This window comes from Vitis riparia, chromosome 13, assembly GCF_004353265.1.
Source record: "Vitis riparia cultivar Riparia Gloire de Montpellier isolate 1030 chromosome 13, EGFV_Vit.rip_1.0, whole genome shotgun sequence".
Lineage (NCBI taxonomy): Eukaryota > Viridiplantae > Streptophyta > Magnoliopsida > Vitales > Vitaceae > Vitis > Vitis riparia.
In genome coordinates, this window is record NC_048443.1 from 1,717,476 (window position 1) to 1,730,313 (window position 12,838).

General features: G+C 31.3%; 1 protein-coding gene across 1 annotated transcript; it reads left to right on the forward strand.

The window, feature by feature from the left end:
• The first annotated feature begins 3,775 nt into the window (after positions 1-3,775).
• LOC117928787 (ADP,ATP carrier protein 1, mitochondrial-like) lies at positions 3,776-8,195 on the forward strand. The gene is made up of 4 exons (XM_034848800.1): positions 3,776-3,883; positions 6,153-6,652; positions 6,749-7,120; positions 7,530-8,195. Exons 2-4 carry the CDS (start codon positions 6,164-6,166, stop codon positions 7,824-7,826), a joined length of 1,158 nt encoding a protein of 385 aa, XP_034704691.1. The 5' UTR covers positions 3,776-3,883; positions 6,153-6,163; the 3' UTR covers positions 7,827-8,195.
• The last annotated feature ends 4,643 nt before the right edge of the window (positions 8,196-12,838 follow it).

Consider the following 12,838-nt stretch of genomic DNA (forward strand, 5'->3'; position numbering starts at 1 on the left):
AAAAAATGTCATTTGAATTTTCTTTTAATGGAACCAACTTTTTATTAATGAAAATATCAAATCAAACAACATTAGTTTGATTCGATTTCTTGATTTAATAATTAAAATCAATTTAAGTCTGAATTTCAATTTTATTTAAATTTTTTAATTTAAAATATAATAAATATTTAAATCATTGATTGATTTCTCTAGAATATTCTTTGATTTTTCATCTTTTGATATAACGGTTATCATTTGATTAATAGGATTGATAATTGATTGTAATGGAAGAACATTGACCAAGATTATACACCGATGTTCTTGATAACATGACTATGTGGTTGTGTTCTCAATAACATGGCTATGTGGTTGTGTTCTTGATAACATGATTATGTGGTCGTATTTTCAATAATACGATTAAAAGGTTGTATTCTTAAAAGTACAACCATCACAAGATTAGTTCGTGTTGATGTTCCTAAATTGCTAACTCATGGTTTGACATGCTCGTTTTGGTTCCCACTTTCAATATATATATATATATATAAAGTAACTATAATTCCTAAATTAAAGTTTTAGAATGCTCATTTGATTTGACTTGATTTTTATCTATTAAGAGATAAAAAATTCGAAAACAAAAAATTTAATAAAAAATGATTTTCAAATTTCACAAATCAAAACAATTTTTATAGTAATTGAAGACCTAAACTTTGTTCTATTGAATTGAGTTGGTCCTTGTTTGCACTACCTTAGATGAGAGGTCTTGGTACAATGAGAGTTTAAGGTATGGACATGTTTCTAATACACTAATAAAAATTAAATAATTGAAAATATATAAATTTTTAATTAATTTTTTATCATATTTTATTTTCTTTTCCCCTTTTTTCGAGGACTTCAATAGGCTTTACAAGGTTATAAAATGATAAATTTTCATGTTTTAAACCTAGAGATCAGAGCTAGTGACCAAGAAAGTCCCAAATCATATAGAGAAAGAACATATTTCATTTGAACCTACTTTCATAAAATGAAGACTTGATCAAATTTCATGAATAAAGATTTTGTGAATGAATGGAAGGACCAGCTACAAAGAAAAAAATTCTCTTCTCCATAAGCAATCACTTATGACAAGATATCAATCTATCAAATTTATCGTAACTCGCCAAAGCGAGCAATAATTGCGAAATACATAACAAGAGGGGTTGGACAATCAAATATAAGAAAACTATTTTCCTTCACATTTTCTTATTTATTTTCGTAATACTTTTTGAAACCAAACATCACCTAATAGAAAAAAAAGGAAATGACTTTTATGTTAAATATTTTATTTGGAAAAAAATCCATTTTGTTATAACAAAAATGCTATAATACATATATTTTAATAATTGAAAATAGTTTAAAATGAAATCATTTCTATTATTTATATTAGTGCAATTAACATGAATTTTATATTTTGTATTTGGAAAATTTTAAAAAAAGAAATTATCATTCCCTTTTTGTTAATATATGCATTGCCTTTTTTATTTAGCAATATAATCCAAATAGTTTAATAATGAAAATAATAAGAAATACTTTAAGGTTAGGTTTGGTTATCAAAAGGTACTACAAAAAGAAATAAAAAAATGTTAAAAAAATATTTTCTCATGTTTGATTATCAGAAAAAAAAAAATTTATATATTTTAAATTTATTTAATTTTTATATTAAAGAGTTAAAATAAGTTAAACGAAATTAAAATAACATATAAAAATAATTTATTGCTTTAAATATATATATTTTTTCTTTCATTCCATTTTTTTACTTTCTATTTTATTTTATTTTCTCTCAATTTTTTCAAAAACTTAAAGTGTTATTCATTTTTTCAATTGAATTTTAGAATGAAAAAAATAAATGAAAACATGTTGTTAGCCCAAGGGTTCTCCTAATCGGGTTTTGATGATAACAAACCATGGTTAAGTAACTAATTGGTTTAATGTTTAAGAATCTCAGGTATAAACTCGAAAATTCATCAAAGAACCAAATTGATACAAGATCGAGACGCTTGGAAGACTTGAGATCATAGGTAACTAATGTAAGATGAATGCATAAGTGCACTTAGGATTTCATACGTTTTCATGTATCTTAGAAAACTCGATTTATTCTTTAAAACGTCGATTTCATTAAAACCCGAGTTTTTAACTAATTTACCTTAGGCAAATGTTTCAAAATTGACTTAATAATTTACCTAAAGACCTTGTCTAAGTGTTATAAAATAAAGGAATCAAAAAATAGGTTTTTCGGGGCCAAAAAGGCTCATCCAGTCGAGGCTATGGCCAACCGGTCAACCAGTTGAGGAACCGGTCGACCGGTTGAGGTCGTCCGGTCAAGTACTGATCGAGGAAGGTTAAAAACCTTCTCTCTCCCAGTAGCCTTCTCTTCCCGGTCGAGATGATTCCTTTATCGGTTGAGGCAACGTCAACCTGTCATGCATTAAATGCTCCAACGGCTAGTGAACCAGTCGACCTCTAACTCGACCGGACGAGGTTGCCTTTTGCTGATTTTGACTCCCGAGCTTAAAAACCTATAAATTGAGAGCTCCATTTCATTTATTGATAAGAGAACAATTGCATTCAAAGCCTACCTACCTGTTCTTGATCAAAAAGCTTTCATTTCTTTCATTGTGCATTAAATCACCACTTGCATATCCTTTAGTGCACTCTTGTTTGTCATCCTAGTCTTGTCTTGTATTTGAGTCATCTTTAAGCTAGGTTAAGTGATTATATCTTGTAACAATCTGAGTGTTAAAGCCTTCAAGAAGGTTGAATCTTGAAGAGGTTGTGTAAGAGCCCATTGAAGCTAGAATCCAAGTGTAAGAAGATTGAAAGCTTGGTTGAAGTTTCAAGTTAGTGGAACCCTCACTTAGTTAGGAGGTTGAGGAGAGTGGACGTAAACAAGGAAGTGTCGAACCACTATAAATCCGAGTTTGAATTTTCTCAACTCTATCTCTTTACTTTGCTTATCTTTTGTTTAATTTTGTTGTGATTGAAAATATTTTAAAAACCCAATTCACCCCCCTTTTGGGTGTTTTTCTTAACTAAACATAGCATTTGTTTTCTCACGTGTCAAATTTGTTTTAAAAAACAAGCCATTTTTAGAAAAAAAATTCAAAAAATTTTTTGAATAAAAAATTAAATAATTTTTAATTTATAATAGAAAATTATGGTATGTTTAGCAAGATTTTCAATTTTTTTTAAATATTTATTTTTAAAAATAATTTTAAATTCTTTTCACATTTTGTTAAAGCATTCCAATAAATAATTTAAAATTTGATGAAATTTTGAAAATTTTCCCTTACACATAACATTTATATGGAATATATATATATATATATATATATATATATATATATATATATTTCATATTTTAATTTTGATACATAATTTTGTTATTGAAACAATTAAAAATTATTCTCAAAAATTATTTTTAAAGAAATAGGCTTCTTCTTTTTTTCTTTTTTCTTTTTTCTTTTTTCCCTTTTTCCCTTTTTTCTTTTGGTTCTAGAGCCACGCTGTTTGCCTGTTTGGGAACGTTTAAAGTAAAAAGTAAAAACAGTTTCAAAACGGCGTCGTTTTAATACCTTATAAAAATCTAAAAAGAGCTCATTACCTCCAAAAAAGAAAGTACGCAGCACCAACGGTGATCGAGACATCGATGATTCAAGTCAACAAGTTCTGCGACACAGAGAATCAAAACTCCACAAAACGTGTGTCAGCGACTCATCGCCAGACAGCCAATCACACACAAGCGTCTTTAAAAAGCGAGAAAATGCTCCTCAAATCCGTCGCCACCACACAGTTTATCTTCGCTGTCTTCTCTTCTTCTTCCCTTACCGGCGTCTGCGTTGAGATTTCATCGATTTCAATCTCTCCGAAGGTAACAATCCGATCCAATCTCGAATCTTTTCTCTCATCTCTCTAAATCATCACTTTCAGGGTCCGATCTCGTCAGATCTGTGTTCTATTGCTTCATTTATTTCATTTTAATTGTTCATTTCATCTCTAGTTTCCAGAGAGATATTCCGATCGGTCTGAGACATGGCGACCGCGTACCGTTTCTGGATCTGTCTTTGTTTTTTCTTGTTTGATGCGATGATTTATTTGTAGTTTGTAGAAGTGTTTTTTTTAGGTTTTGAAGTTTTGGATCTATTCAATCTTCAGGCTCCGTTTGGATCTCATAGGAAAGTTTACATCTAAAAGCTTTTTTATTTTTTTTATTTTTTTTTCATTTTCGTCTTTCCTTTGGGATTCAAAGAGAATCCCTGAGAAGGAGGAGAAAAGGAAAGGAAAATGATGTAAAAAGTTTAGAAAAGTGTTTTCTACAAGTAGTTTTTAGTGTCTTCCTTTTTTGAGAAAAACGTTTTCTTTAAGCGAATTTTAGATCTGCTTACGTTTTTGCGTTTTTGAATCTCGTTACTGCTTACCAGTGTTTGGAGTTAAGAGTGACAAATGGTGTCGATGACGGCTAGGATCTCACTGTTAGCCTTTTATTCTCGCAATTATTTTTGGAATAATGTGGTTCAAAATGTGAAATATCTGTCTCTAATTTCTCTATTTTCTATTTATAGATCATCTGTTGCGTGCTCTGTTGATGATCCTACAGTTATTATGTATCTTCTCTGCAGAAATGTCACCATTTGTTTTTACTTCAAATGTTCTTATTAATATTTGTGCTTCCTTTTTATAATTTAATATAGGAACTTAGAATTTCAAATACCTGTTTTTGTTTTTTTGTTTTTTTTTGTCATGTGTAAATTTATCACATAGATTTTTTATATTTAGCTCTTTTTCTTCATCAATCTTTATCATGATGTGAGGTGTGATTCATTCCTTTTCTAACGAGGAATTCATCTCTGGCAGAAGAAGTCTTTTCTGGTTGTATTTAAAATTCATTCTTGTGAAATATTGGAGCCATATCTTCTGGATATGATCTGTTTGTACTTTTGAGAGTTGATATTGATCTAACAATCAGCTTTAGGGTGCTGTGATAATTTGCATAGCAGTAGCTAAAATAAGGATTGAAGCAAAGCCTACATCCACCCTCCACTCCTAGCATGATTTTACTTTGAGTAATGTGATGTCTCTAATTTGTTATCAGGGATGCCTCATATCTTTTAATAATTCCATGTCGTGGTTTATCCATGTATGCAACTAAAAGGATTTCAAATTGCAAAATCTGGTTCTGTCTTCACCCATTAGAAAAGGAATTCTATGTTGTCATCAATGTTATATCAAGACTGGCAGGCATGTTTAATGCGGTTCTTCTCTATGTCATTGACATGCCTTCTTTACTATGTTTATTCATTTAGATTCTTATTTTAAAATGTTTTCTTAATTTCATTTTATTATTTAATGTCCTTCCTAAACATGGGGTGTTAGTTCATATCAGCATGGGGCATCAAATCATTCATATGTTTTCTAGTTTCATACCTCATTTTACCTACTACTGCTCCAAGAACAGCAAAGGATTATCTGAGCTTGATGTTGTGTCACTGCTCTAGAGGAGCTTCATGTGAAGCTCTCATCCAAATTTAGAACCCTTTAAACATGTAGAAGATTTTGGGGTTCTACTAGCACCCATTTTATTTTTTATTCGGTTTTTGTATTAAATCATGTAAAGAAATTCCTGGGAATTATTTACATTTGGTTTGCTTGATTCACTACTGGTGTGCTTGATGTTGTGTCACTGCTCTAGAGGAGCTTCATGTGAAGCTCTCATCCAAATTTAGAACCCTTTAAACATGTAGAAGATTTTGGGGTTTCTACTAGCACCCATTTTATATTTATTCGGTTTTGTATTAAATCATGTAAAGAAATTCCTGGGAATTATTTACATTTGGTTTGCTTGATTCACTACTGGTGTGCTTGATGTTGTGTCACTGCTCTAGAGGAGCTTCATGTGAAGCTCTCATCCAAATTTAGAACCCTTTAAACATGTAGAAGATTTTGGGGTTCTACTAGCACCCATTTTATATTTTGTTCTGTTTTTGTATTAAATCATGTAAAGAAATTCCTGGGAATTATTTACATTTGGTTTGCTTGATTCACTAGTGGTTGCTCTTATTTCAATAGTGAGTGCACATGTGTTTACCGACTAATTATGTATAATCTCACCTTTTTATGTATAATCTTTTGCACCCTTGCAGGGGAAGACAAAATGATTGATCAGCCTCAGTACCCAACTATCATGCAGAAGGTGGCTGGCCATCTGCATCATTCCCAGAACATTCAGGCTTTTGATGGCAGATTCCAACAGCCTACCTTGTATCAGAGACACTCTGCATATGGGAATTACACCAATGCCACATTGCAGTACCCCATGTGCGGAGCTACTTTTGATCCATTGATGGTTGGGTCAAATGTCTCCCCTGTTTTTGTCCCAGCCCCCAAAGAGAAAGGCCTTGCCGGTTTTGCCATTGATTTCCTTATGGGTGGAGTCTCTGCTGCTGTATCCAAAACAGCTGCTGCTCCAATTGAGCGTGTGAAGCTTTTGATCCAGAACCAGGATGAGATGATCAAGACTGGTAGGCTCTCTGAACCTTACAAGGGCATTGGTGAGTGTTTTAGCCGGACAATAAAGGATGAAGGGTTTATGTCACTGTGGAGAGGAAACACTGCTAATGTCATCCGTTACTTCCCCACTCAGGCTAGTTGTTATTTTCCATTTTTCCTGGATTCTCTGATTTGTGATTTTCCTTTCTCATGCCCTTTATGATTAATTGCTTTTTTAATTTTGCACCAGGCCTTGAACTTTGCATTCAAGGATTACTTCAAGAGGCTTTTCAATTTCAAGAAAGACAGGGATGGTTACTGGAAATGGTTTGCTGGAAACTTGGCGTCAGGAGGTGCTGCTGGTGCTTCGTCCCTTCTATTTGTTTACTCGCTGGACTATGCCCGAACCCGTCTAGCAAATGATGCAAAGGCTGCAAAGAAGGGAGGAGAGAGACAATTCAATGGCTTGGTTGATGTCTACAGGAAGACCCTGAAGTCTGATGGTATTGCTGGGCTTTACCGTGGATTCAATATTTCATGTGTTGGGATCATTGTTTACCGTGGTCTCTACTTTGGAATGTATGATTCTCTGAAGCCAGTGGTCCTTACTGGAAGTTTGCAGGTTAGTATATTACGCCTTGCGTAACTGTGCTGTTTGTTTCCTAGCAATGCTAGTAAAAGATATATTATTATTCGATATATGAAGGCACGCAACGCCTTATATGACAAATCTGTGGAAATCTCGCCTTTCTAAAAGTATTCATCTTCAGATTTGTTTCAATTGATACGAAGAACAGATTCCCTTAGTAATATTTAATTATACATCCAAAATAAGGTGATTTAAGGGTTTTTTTTTTTTTTTCAAATTCATTCCTTGTTATGAAAAAACAAGGAAAAAGCAGAAACCATTGCAGTTTATTCATGGGCCCTAGCCGTTGAAATGTTGTGAGCTTTTAGGTTAGAGAAATCTCAAAATTAGCTTTGACCTCCTTTATATTCATTTCCCCTCCTGTTTTTCTGTATGTTTGCAGGATAGTTTCTTTGCTAGCTTTGCCCTCGGTTGGCTGATCACAAATGGTGCTGGCCTTGCATCCTACCCAATTGACACGGTTCGTAGAAGAATGATGATGACCTCCGGTGAAGCTGTCAAATACAAGAGCTCCTTTGACGCCTTTGCTCAAATCCTGAAGAATGAGGGTGCCAAGTCTCTCTTCAAGGGTGCTGGTGCTAACATTCTCCGTGCAGTTGCTGGCGCTGGTGTGCTTGCTGGTTATGACAAGTTGCAGGTGATCGTGTTCGGAAAGAAGTATGGATCTGGTGGCGCTTAATTATCAGTTTTCTCCCCTCATTTCCCCTTTAGCTCTAGGTATGGTGATGAAAAATCTTTGAGTTCTATCAGAGAAGTTATCCCGGCGAATTTTTTCCCTTGGAATAATTCAGTTTTTGCAGGGAGTTACTCCCCGAACTCGTTTTGCTTTTTCAGATGATTTTTTTGATCCCATAAAAAAACTGATTCATTAGAGTGGTTCAAACGCCAATACCACTCCCTGGAATTTCAGTCATATGACTTGAGGATTTTATTCCATGTCCTTCTATACTCTTTAGCATTGCAATGAGATAATTTATGCTGGAATTTGATCCCTTTCCACAACTCTAGTGGTGGAATAATAAGGAATTTGCCTTTGATGATTTTCCAATTTTAAGTCTTATCTTGTTATGTTGTTTCCAGGTTTGGTTGGTTGTTTCCTTTGCCTTTTGTTTATAAGGTTTTATTCCTCGTTTTTTATAGGGATTAAGGAAGGCATGTTAATTAAAGATTATCCAAACATTTCCCAATCATTGTTTCCTTCATTCAACCTTTTCTAAATTTGGTAAATTTTGGATGAGCTAGCAGCTTTCAATTCCTTGATTGGATTGAGATCAATGGCACCAAAATGAATTATTTTCCAAAATTATCTTGAATACATTAGCAATTTGAGAGTTGAGGGTCCTGGGCCTAGGGCCTAGGGCCTAGGGCCCAGGGCAATCTTCTCTTTCCTTCCTTTCTATAAGGGGTGTCTGACCCTCCCAAAAACTCTTTTAAGGTATAGGCCCCTTTGAGAAGGGTAGCTATCAAAAGCCTACAAGTTAATGAATTAGATAGAACCTTTACCCATAAAGCCCTTATCAAGGAATTGGATAATGGCCTTATCGAACATTTATACTCAAGCTCCAAAGGGCATTCCCTTCCCCAAAAATCATATTCCATTTGAACTCCATAACCATTCCTGTGGTTTCCAAAAGCACTAAAAAGAGATAAAAATTTGTAAGAAAAATAATTTTCTCATATTTAATTTTATTATAAAAATATAAAAGAAAATCATATATAATTAAAATTATTAATAAATTTACATATTTTTAAATTATTTAATTTTTATATAAAGAAGTTAAATAAATAAATAAAGAGTTTAAAATAATATATAAAATAATTTATTAATTTTAAATCTATTTTTTGTTTTTCTTTACTTTCAACCTTTTCTTTCTCATATTTTCCTTCAAACTTTTCGTACTTTTTCGTAAATCAAACATAGTCTTAATGATATGAACCATTAAGGCTAATAATTGGTCTGTTCTTTCTAATGGAATTCTTATTTATACAATCTTTACTTTTATAAAGCAAGATTAGCCTACTCCCTTAATTCACTTTAATGAACTTGACTCCACAACAAATCTGTCTCTATATACATAGAAACATTACTTTAGAATAGCTGCTGCTTAACTTCACACACCAAATGACTTGTACATGAGTTGTGTTCTATACTTCTTTTGTAATTTCTTTGACCACTTTCTTGAAGTTCCAAAATCTCTCTCTCCCACTCCCTCTCTTTGCATCTCTTTACATAGACGACACATGTCCAAAGAAAAAAAAAAACCCAAAAAAAAAAAAGGAAAAGAGAAGATGAGTTGGTGGCTAAGAAGGATCAATTCCTTGCTTGTTAACATGGGCTTCTTCTCTTCTCTTCTCTTGTGTATGTCCCCATGGATCTCTCAAAATAAGACTCTTTATGGTCCCATGGGCCTCCTCTCATGATTAAACTATCTATTTTCCACTGTCTCTCCATGTTGTATTTAAGCTTCTTTTTTTCTTAAGTGGGGTGTGTCCCAAGCCAAGAGTCTCTCTTTATGCATTCAATGTCTAAATATATACATGGGTTATTTGATTAAAAGGCTAATCCAAAATCTAATTTTGAAATTTTAACTCAAATGCTCTAAAATGTATTCATATACTATTAACGTAATATTAGTATGTGTATTTAAAAAGTATAAAAAAAAATATTAGAATTAACTTTAAACTTTATTTTGGATTTAAATTATAAAAAAGTAGATGTAAAAAAAAATGACAATATTTCACGTATATTGAAAATCTTTTAGGTCGATGTGTTAATAAAATTAATGTTTTAAAATGTTTGTGAAAATGTGGTAGAAGATATGTAAAATGCTTGGTTTTAATCACCAAGGCACAAAAGTTTCCTATAAATAAGGTGCAAAGAGCATGCTTGAGTCAAGTGAAATGCCAACGACGATGTATATTAATTTTATAAAAAATGATTTAAAATCTAATCCAATCAATAAAAAAAAATTAGATTTTAAATATTTAAAAGAAGTATTTAATAAAAATGAAATGAAATTATATAAATTATAATATATAATTATAAATTTTAAGAATAAAAACTTTTAAAAATGAAGAATACAATCGACAACATGTATTAACAAACAAACATTATAACTAGAGAATGATTGTTAGGGATGACAATGAGGCAGTTTTGACTTGTCTTATCCCAATCTTGTTTTGTTTATTCAAAATATTTCAAATCATCATCCCATTAAAAAAACTAAACGGGGCAAGGCGGGTAAAAATTTCTCATACCCATCGTGCCTGCCCCATTTATTTAAAATACATACATATATATATATATATATTAAATTATTTTAATTACATTAAAATACATATATTTTTATAAATAATTAAAATATTATAATTTTTTATAACTTATTTTAAAAGTATTTTATTATTATTATTATTATATATTAAAAATAGAAAAATAAAATTTAATTTAATTTAATTTAATTTTTTAATTAAATTTTATTTATAATGGAGACGGGAAAGGACAATACCTAAACTTGTCCTAAACTCATCCCAAATTTTAAAAAAAATATCCAAAATTCGTTTATTTAGTCCCACTACAAACAAGACAGTTACCCAAAAAAACTCATCCCGTTGTCATTCATAAGGATTGTTTATATCTCCGTAAATCTTCAACCCAATGGGTGACTCATCAATGCCCCTTTTTAAGTGCTATGATTCTTAACGACTCTCAATTGACACCAACCCTAACTTTTAAGAGGGGGTTGGCTTTGGTGATCCATCTTCAACCGTTCTCTAATTAGATGTAAATAAACATCTCTCAATGCCTCCCAAAAAGCTTTAAATTTCTTTACTTCTCAATGCAAAAGTCAAGCCACCATTCATTGCCTTTCACATCCCACCAAACCAAATTTTATTCTTTTCTCCAACAAATCAACAACCATACAAAATCTTAAGCTTTAACATTAAATTTTAATTTAATTTATCATCTTGGATATTTTTTTATTTTAATTATAATTTGAAAGTAAAATTAAAATTATGACTTCATGGGTGATAACTTTTTGTATTAAAAATTCCTTTTATTATAAGCTTCATTTAAGCTCATTTTAACGTGGAATCTCTTTTATTAAAACTTCTTTAAAATATTTAAAGGCTTATTGGGTTTAAAAGAAGTTTTTGCATTTGAGAAATTCAATCCAAATGATTTTTTCATTTATTTTTATTTTTTAATTTAAATATGAATGTTTGGTTCGTGAAAAATATAAGGTAAAATGTGAGAAAAAAATAGAAAAAAAAAGTACAATGAAAGAGAAAATTTTAAAAAATAAAAAACATATTTAAAATTAATTAATTATTTTATATGTTATTTCAAAGTGATTTAACTTAATTGTCTGAAACCAATATGAGAAAATCATTTTTTTTAAATATTTTTTATACATTACTTTCTGAGAACCAGACATAAAGAGATCAATTTCTACTTTCTTTTTTTTTTATTTCTTTTATTTGCAATAATAATAAAAAAAAGGAAAAAAAATATTTACATTTATGAGATCTATCATTAATTTAAACACTTTTAAAAGGTACATTACCACTTCCCCAAACAGGGCTTTAAGAAGTAGCACAATTAGAATACAAAAGAGATGGGGAGTTAATGCTGCCCACAAACATCCGCAATCTCTTTTAATTACACGACTCTTCGGTCCTTTTCTCCATCCACTATGTCTGCCTTGTATCTTGCCCATCAAAACGCTGCGTTTTGATCTTTGATTTATTTATATGATTTTATTTTCTAAATTATTATTTAATTAATTGTCCTTTTTTGTTTTTTTTTTCTCATTTGGTACTAGTTGACTTAACGCCTTTCATGGGTTCACTTTTTTAAGTCATACTAAAAAAATAATAGCTTTATATATGTGTTTAAAGTCAAACTTATTAGATAATTAGGAAAAGTTAAAAAGAAAATGAAAGATAAATAAGATTAAGGTTTAGGATGGTGGGAAAATGTGTGAACAAGTTGAAGAAAGGGGTATTTTAGTCAATCATATATAAATTTTATTTTATAAAAATAAATGGATTGTTGGTATGCAACAATGTCGTTCTTAAGTCCGATGATGGGTCATCAAAATGATAGCTGTTAGAAGAAGTTCATAAAGTATGATATTGAATGTCATAAAAGGTTTGATTTACCCCTTACACCAATTGGTTTTCAAATGATATCGTTAAAGTTTGATCTAATAAGTAGTATCATAATCAAGAGTCTTGGATTCGAGTCACGGGATTGTTATGTTGACTTGAGGATACCCTAAAATTTTCATTAATTCAAGATTAATAGAAATTAGTTGAAAATCAAAATGACCATTTTAACCCCCAAAAAGGAAAAATAATGTAGCCATCTTTCTATAATACTGTTCACAATGGTATTCAATCAAAATAAAAACTCATGAGACTATCCAGTGTTGATGGTCCGGAGGATTAGACAGAGCCAAACAGACCTTTACCTTTCCACCCGTGACCCATGACCAATTCAATAACTACCCATAAATTAGGGGTCATCCACTTCTGCCTTCGTGTCGCCCCCTCATTGGCTGTAGTGAACTTTTTCTCAAACCGTGCTGTCAGTTGATCACTCAACGTTGTTGCTTGCCAGAGTGAGAGTAGTTGAAAACCTCAACGGTTATCGTGATTTATATTAATTAACATTATCTTCTTTTTTAT